Genomic DNA, 8318 nt, shown 5'->3' on the forward strand with positions numbered 1-8318 from the left:
ATTACCTGGCTTAAGTCATATAACTTTGTCTGTTTGGGGATTTACTCAATTATAAACATTCTAAGTCAAACTGCTATCAATTGCTACTAACAACTGCTTATCCAATACTAACCCAAGAGTTCATTCACTGCCACTTTGGAGAATATATAATCTATCCTCTATATACTCCTAGAGTAAAGCATTACTTACATACTCTGCTTTAACCTTTGGTACACAGATCCATCTGGGTTCCATAGAGTTACCCTCAGTCTATGAACTGAACAGAGCCTTAGGTTAACAATTTTTTGGGTTTGATATCTGTGAGACTGAGTAGGAACTAGTACAGTAATTCTGATTCATGACAACATCTTAAGACATGTATGTGTATGCATCTCAATGGTAAAGCCCTTTGCCTGCCTTTTTGATATAACACCTGAGACCTCATATCTTTGAGCCTTAAAGCTTTTGTGTACAATATTTTTTTTAATTATTTTTATTAGATGGTGTTATTATGAGTGTAAGTGTACTTTGTATTTTTTTTTGTTATGTGTTTTGTGAGGCTTTTTTGTTTCGTGAAACAGTTAACCAGGACTCTGAGGACACAGTAATCATTCTAGTGTAAATCTCGATTATGCTCAAGCGATCATGTTTATTTTCAACTTGTAATACAGGAGGAAAATCCAACGAGCGCAAACACCCGCGAAAAAAACAACCCTTTTTGCTTGCGAGTAACTGTTAGCACTCCACTCATAATCTGGCCCACTATATATAATAAAACTAAAAAAGGAAAGAAAATGAGGAACCAATCAACTTCCTATAGGAATACACAGCATGCAGTATTTATGGCATACTCACTGCAGGTGAAGAAGTGTTTAGGCATACTATAATCACTGCATCCTTTTCTGGGGTGATAATGACAAGAGTGCATGCAAGCTTTTCCCCTTTTCCCCCAGGCAGACTATACCTGAAGAGAAGATGTTGCTTTTGGCTGGAGGAGGCTGAAGAAACTTCAAGTAGACTCCATGAAAGATAATATTAAGGGTTCTTTATTTATTTTTTAAGTCAGGGATTTATTTTGGGAGTGGTACAAAGAGGTGGTTATATGTATTGAGGGACTATTTGCAATGGGGAGGAGATCATATTGATGTAGTTAATTGATGGGGTGAATTGCCTAGAGTGGGTTTGTTGTTGAGTTATGTAAAAGTAATGAGATTTAGTAAGGGATTACTAAGGGTGAGATTATATTACAATGGGAGGGATAGTAGTAAGAATGGATCAGACAATTAAGTTATTTGCAGTACTTTGCCTAGGGTGGTGAACCTATAGCACAAGAGCCCATGGTGGCACCACGTTCTGATCTACCTTCATACCGCTTGGTTTCAATAGCTGCAATCATAGTACTGAATAAATTACCTTTCTTATCAAAAGATTAAGCTTTAATTGATTATTATACTATTGATATCAAAGAAAAATAATGTTACTGCTTCTTCGTTGTTTCTTTAAAATAATGGTACCACGATCACTTAAGAGAATTTGATTTAGCCAATTTGGACACATTCCCCTCTCCTGACTAGGCCACAGCTTGGTAAAATCAAGGCCAACCTTAGCATTTGCACAGCTTTGTGCAAGACAGATTCGTAGGGCCTCCTCAGCCCAGCCCCCATATACCCCTCCCTTGTATGCCTCTGTATGGCCCTCCCCTATCCCAACGTGTGTCATATATAAGGAATAAAATATATATTACACCTCCTGATGCCATAAATACTTCTTCATAAATAAAAGATGTTGAATCTTTTGCTACTCTCACCCCCCATGACAGTGCAGGGCACCCCAAATTGTTGAGTGGGTTCCCCCCTCACTCTCCCCAAAGGGCAGTCTGGTGTAAAATCAACACCTTTTGTCTGCCTGTTCTTAGATAGCTTATATATAACTAGAGTTAAAAAATAAAGAGAAATGTTACGTCTGCACTGATCTTTACAAAATACTTAAAATATTAAACTTTTTGGATACCCTCTTTTGTAAACTATATCTAGCTTGTTTATATGAAATTGTGCCCTTTCTAAATTTCATATTTCAGACATTGATTCTTCTAGTAGGTCTTTTTATTAAAATATTTTCAAAGAATATGAGGTATAACACAATAATTTAATTACAGAAACTTAAAGAAGTCAGCAAGAAAAATCATTGTTGTAAAGATACAAATTTAAGGGGACAGTCCAAATTTTTTCATTCGTGATTCAGATAGAGCACGCAATTTTAAGCAACTTTCTAATTTACTCCTATTATCAAATTTTCTTCAATCATTTGGTATCTTTATTTGAAATGCAAGAATGTAAGTTTAGATTTTTGGTGAACAACCTGGGTTGTTCTTGCTGATTGGTGGATACATTTATCCACCAATAAAAAACTGCTGTCCACAGATCTGAACCAAAAAAAAGCTTAGATTCCTTCTTTTTCAAATAAAGATAACAAGAGAATGAAGAAAAATTGATAATAGGAGTAAATTAGAAAGTTGCTTAAAATTGCATGCTCTATCTGAATCACAAAATAAAAAATTTGGTTTCAGTGTCCCTTTAAGCTTTCAATATTCAGATACAGCATGTAATTTTCATCAACTTTGCAATTTAATTCTGTTATTAAATGTGCTTTTTACTTGTGGTTTCCCTTGTTTAAGAGGAAATCTAGGTAGGCTCAGGAGCGTGCACGTGTCTGTAGCACTCTATGACAGCAGTATTTGCATAATTGTTTTGTATCAGTATTATACATTGTTACAAACACTCCTGCCATAGACTGCTAAAACAGTTGCATGCTCCTGAGCTCATATGAGCCTACCTATATCCATACAAGTATACTAAGAGAACAAAGCAAATATGGTAATAGAACCAAATTGGAAGGCTGATTAAAAATGAATTTTCTATATAAACCGTGAATTATGACTTTACTACCCCTTTAAATTAAAGAACAAGTTCCTGATTGAAGTACATTACATCTCTTTTGGCGACATTTTGTTAATGACTTAAAGGAACACTCAATCAAAATTAAACTTTCATTATTCAGATAGAGCATGCTATTTTAAACGACTTTCCAATTTACTTCTATTAACAAAATTTGCACAGTCTTTTTATATTTAAACTTTTTGAGTAACCAGCTCCTACTGAGCATGTGCAAGAATAAGTGTGTATGCATTTGTGAATGGCTGATGGCTGTCACATGGTACGTGTATGCATTTGTGTTTGGCTGATGGCTGTCACATTATATAGGGGGAGTGCAAAAATACATAACTTTTAAAATTGTCAGAAAAAAAATCTACTACTCATTTGAAGTTCAGACTAAGTGCTATTGCAATGTCTTGTTATCTTGCACTTGTTAATTATGCAAACCTACTGAGGTGACTGGTCCTTTAAGATATGCAAATAACTTTGCAACAATTAAACTCCTCAAATTCAGTCCTTGGCTAAAGCCTGCAGCTTTCACCTTAAAAACATCTCTAAAATCAGAAATTTCCTTACACAAGACACAACTAAGATTTTAATTCACTCTCTCATCCTTTTCCGCCTCAACTATTGCAACTCTGTCCTCTCTGGTCTCCCCACCTGCCGCCTAGCTCCTTTACAATCCATAATGAATGCCTCTGCCAGACTCATCTTCCTTACACGTCGCTCTTCATCTGCTGCACCTCTCTGCCAATCCCTTCACTGGCTTCCTCTTGCCTCCAGGATTAAACACAAAATTCTCACTCTGACATAAAAAGCCCTCAACTGCACTGTTCCCCCCTACATTTCAGACCTTGTCTCAGATACTCTCCCTCCCGTCCCCTTCGCTCCTCTCATAATCTCCTACTCTCCTCCTCTCTAGTTACCTCCTCACATTCCCATTTACAGGACTTCTCTAGACTGACCTCCATCTTATGGAACTCTCTGCCTCGCTCCACAAGACTCTCCCCTAGTTTTGAAAGCTTCAAGCGCTCCCTGAAGACTCTACTATTCAGGGATGCATACAACCTTCACTAACTTTCCTATCTCCACTGCTATCCCCTTAAACCCCATAGCATGTAAGCCTACGAGCCCAGCTGTTTGTAGTTCACATTTATAAGAGCCGACTACAACAGTGCAACTCTTGGCAGGGCCCTGTACCACTTGACCCCTGTAAATGTTATTTTGCATACCACCTATGTTCATAGCACTGCAGAATCTGTTGGCGCTCTACAAATACCTGATAATAAAACATTTTTCAATGTTGGCTGGTGCTGTACATCCACAACTGTTATTAAAGAGACAATAAATGTCGACCACATTTTAATTTTATTTTTTTAAGGGGGCTTTTTAAGGCAGAAGTGTACTTACCTTTCCTCACTGCCCATCCAACAAAGCTTATCGCTGATGAAGCTGCACACATATACTGAGCGCAGCATAATATAAACAGTGAATTGCAATGGCATACTGACTCTCACTGTTAGTGTATGTGTGCAGCTTCTTCTTAGATCATAATCATGAGTGTGCCATGTGAATGATTAATGGGAGAGATTCTGATTGGCCATAAAGTCTGGTGAATTAACATTTTGCAAAAAAGCAACTCTGAATTGGCAGTCAGGTAAGTAAAATATAAAACGCTGCTTTTAAAATCATGTTTACTGGCTAATTGACTTGTGGTATTAAAGTGCAGATTTGTGGATCCCTTGAAAGTATATGTATGATTATGAAAAAACAATCCAGTGTAACTACAGTATATCTAGAACTGTGCTGCAATAGACTAGTGCTAACCTGAGGTATTAAGATTAAATTTAAGAATATATTATTACTATTATACTGAATACTAATATAATAACAATATATCTATAATATAAAAAAAATGAGTGAATTATCTGAGGACTAAATAACTTGACCAGTTTTCATGCAGTACTGGTATATATTTGTAACTTTTGAAACACCTCTTTTCAGTTTGTTTGCAAGTGGTGCTTCCATTATGGGGTATTTTCTAATGCTTTAGAAAAACTTTACCAATGTTCCACTAAAGTATATCTGATTTTTTTTTTTTTGTAGATAGATCATTGGATTATCAAAAGATCAAAATATGCCTCTATTCAGTAGTGAACCTACTAGGACCCTGGTGCAAAACTGAGGACCCTGGTGCAAAACTGCTTTTGCCACCCCAAAGGTAACTCAGTAATAAGCAATAGTAATAATATACATACTCTGTATAATGATTTTGAGGATAGATAGATGATGATAGATAGATAGATTGGAAAGTTGTTTGAAACTACATGCTCTAACTGAATCAAGAAAGAAGAAATGTTGGTTTCGTGTACCTTTTAATGCTGCATGATAAAAAATGCAATGTACATCCATTGTTTATTTTACCAGTTATTTCCTGTAATTTAACTCTAAAAACTATGCTTTTCCACTACTCTCAGAAGGTTAAATATTATACACATTGTTTGATCAGTGCAGGAGCTCATTTATATACGGGCCTAATTGGCAACAGCAAAGAAAATAAGATAAACAACACCCAGGAGGATTTTCAATACATTTGTCCCTGATTTCAAAACAATTACAATTTTAAATGTTTTTAGCACAGTGATTTTGTATGAAGTGCTTTGCTGCTGATATATGCAATGCTTATTAAAATGACTTTAATGTTTCTTTAAGTTACTTTCTCCTAATTATTTATTCAGCAGAATATAATTATGTATCATCATCATCTAATTACTAAATCTTTTTAAAAGATTTTTCTTAGCTAAGTCCTATTAGCAGTGAGGTAGATCTAGACATGAGTTATTAAATGTTGAAATTACAGCTTAAGTCTGTTGACATTTTTACATGGTTGCTATAAAAAATATTATTTAATTATTTATAATAATAATAATTGCCAACTGCCATCACTCTGTTTGATTGGTAGAAAATGTCTTACTCTCCTCTCCTAGTTTTCCCATTTCTACAGATTCATTTCGGCTACGTTGACGGAAGACTTGGGAGACCTTACGGAAGCTGGAGACCTCAGAAGAAGTTCCTTCAAAGAGCTTGGCCATGAACCCTATTCCAGCAGTTCTGATGAAGGTGCCACCAGCAAACGCATAGAGAATAGGGTTGATGCTGCTGCTCAGAAAGGCCAGTGCTGTTGCATTAGGTCGAGCAAAGGAAGCTGCTTGCTTAAGCTTCTGTCCTGTAGGACCAGAGTTCAGGTTACCTGAAACCTGCAGAATATTTACTACATGGTAAGGGATCCAAAACAAGGCAAAAGTTACGACAATCAAGATAACCAATCGACTTGTCTTCTGTTTGCTCTGGAACTTAGCACTACGCAACCTTATACCAATGTAAGTGTAGCAATACACAATGACTGTAAATGGGATAACAAAGCCCAACATAGTTTCAAAGAGATACTGAAAGACTATGTGTTGAGGACTAGAATGGCAGGGATAGCAGATTGGTATGCTACGTAAAGTAATCTTCTTGTAATAAATTAACATTGGAATGGCCAGCAGAATAGCTAACACCCATATGATAAAAATTAACATCCTGACCACTGGCTTGGTTCTTAGCTTCTGAGAAGAGAAAGGTTTAGCCACCGCTAAGAAACGATCCATACTCATAAAAGTGATGAGGAATATGCTGGCATACATACTCAAGCAGCTAATGTAGTGGCAGAGCTTACAAATAGCGTTCCCAAAAGTCCAGCTACCAGTTGACAGCAGATGCAGGAAAAATGGTGCTGTGAGTATTACCATTATATCGGCCACAGCCAAATGGAAGATCAGGATGCAGGTGACTGTACGTTTCTTCATACGGAACAATATTGTCCATATAATAAAAACATTTCCTGAGAAACCAACAATAAAAGCAAGGGAGAGGATGGCAATGCCTAACTTGGGAGATGATCCAGAAGGAGGCGTTAGTAAACACTGAGTGAAGTTTGAAGGAGAAGACTTGAGAGTTGTCATCAGGTTATGTACTGTGGACTGCATTAGGGGAAGAAAAAACATTATTTCAATATGGTTTATTACTGTCTAACAAAATCATTTACTCAAATTCAATTGAAACTAAATCTAATTGGAACAGTCTTCTCCTTATTTATATTGTATAGAGGAACATTTTAATAATATTATAAACATTTTAAAATATATTGCATCTAATGTATTATAGCCATATACTGTTAACTTTCAACCTGTAATACATGTGCTACTTCTGATGCGTGCAAAGAGCCTCCATAATTTCCATTTCACAGTTGATGTGCCGCTCGTAATATAGCCCTTAATTAACTGAGGACTAGCATATTATTAAAAAAAAATGTATGCACAGTATAAAGATGAACTTAGTACATTTAATAACTTTTAAATTAACCACATATTTGGTGAACAATATTAGTTAAAATGTAGTCACATCTGGTTTATAAACATTATTATAATGAGTAACTTTTCTACTGACTAGTGACCAAGCAGGTTGATGTTATTATTTATGTTACTATTTCCCACTTACATTGTGTTCTATCATTTTTATAAAAGGTCCTTAAAACAACTACACATTCAAAATATGATAACAAAGATTTGTACATATTACAAAGGCTAGATAATACCCTGCACTTTGTATGGAGTCCATATCAGATTTAGTTTTCCAAACATGATCTGAAATGATCTTCTCTTGTATTTTGTTAGTAAAGATATAAATCTCATACAAGTAAGTAAATGGCATATAATTAGCATTAATTGGCTACCTAATAGTATGTGTTAATAGATAGTGCAACTGGTGGCAAGATTTGTTTACTGGTCTGAATAGAGAATAAACAAATATAACTTTATGCCTTTCAAATGGCATTAGAGACGTCACTTACCAATTCAGTCATAGTGCCGGTTCTAGAGAAGGGGTGAAGGAGCACAGCTGATACAGATGCTTTTACTCACTGGATGCAAAGTTGCTTTGTTGATGAGATTACATTTACTCAACAGGTTTTACATAAGAGTATAAACAGGATATTACAGAAATGTCTGTCTAAATGTTACAGAATATATGAACTTCCTGCTACCATGACACAAACCTCACTCCAGAATACTTGTTGCATAATGAGCAGTTGGGGGCTTTGTCAGATGCAGTAAAGGTGTATTTACATAGGATAATAATTTGGGTGAATAGTATACCACAAGACATCTACCAGTGCAGAAAAACCTTGATAAATGGGAAAAGATATATTGTATCTAACATTATATGCTAATAATGATCACTTTAGCTTTATACCAGGTATACAGGGCATTCAGCAATCACTGTGCACTATTTATGGCAGCAGCTGCACTGGAGATAAAGAAATTGTATTATAGTAGCATGCATGCAATAATCCCCTTTTTACCAGGA

At 35.8% G+C, this 8318-nt stretch overlaps 1 protein-coding gene across 1 annotated transcript; it reads right to left on the minus strand.

Annotated features, from left to right (window-relative positions):
* Positions 1-5270: 5270 nt before the first annotated feature.
* On the minus strand, positions 5271-7883 carry LOC128649163 (leukotriene B4 receptor 1). Its single transcript, XM_053702272.1, has 2 exons — positions 7804-7883; positions 5271-6934 (listed from the first exon to the last, which is right to left on the minus strand). Exons 1-2 carry the CDS (start codon positions 7813-7815, stop codon positions 5855-5857), a joined length of 1092 nt encoding a protein of 363 aa, XP_053558247.1. The 5' UTR covers positions 7816-7883; the 3' UTR covers positions 5271-5854.
* Positions 7884-8318: the final 435 nt, after the last annotated feature.

Source organism: Bombina bombina, chromosome 2 (assembly GCF_027579735.1).
Source record: "Bombina bombina isolate aBomBom1 chromosome 2, aBomBom1.pri, whole genome shotgun sequence".
Taxonomy (NCBI): Eukaryota; Metazoa; Chordata; class Amphibia; order Anura; family Bombinatoridae; genus Bombina; species Bombina bombina.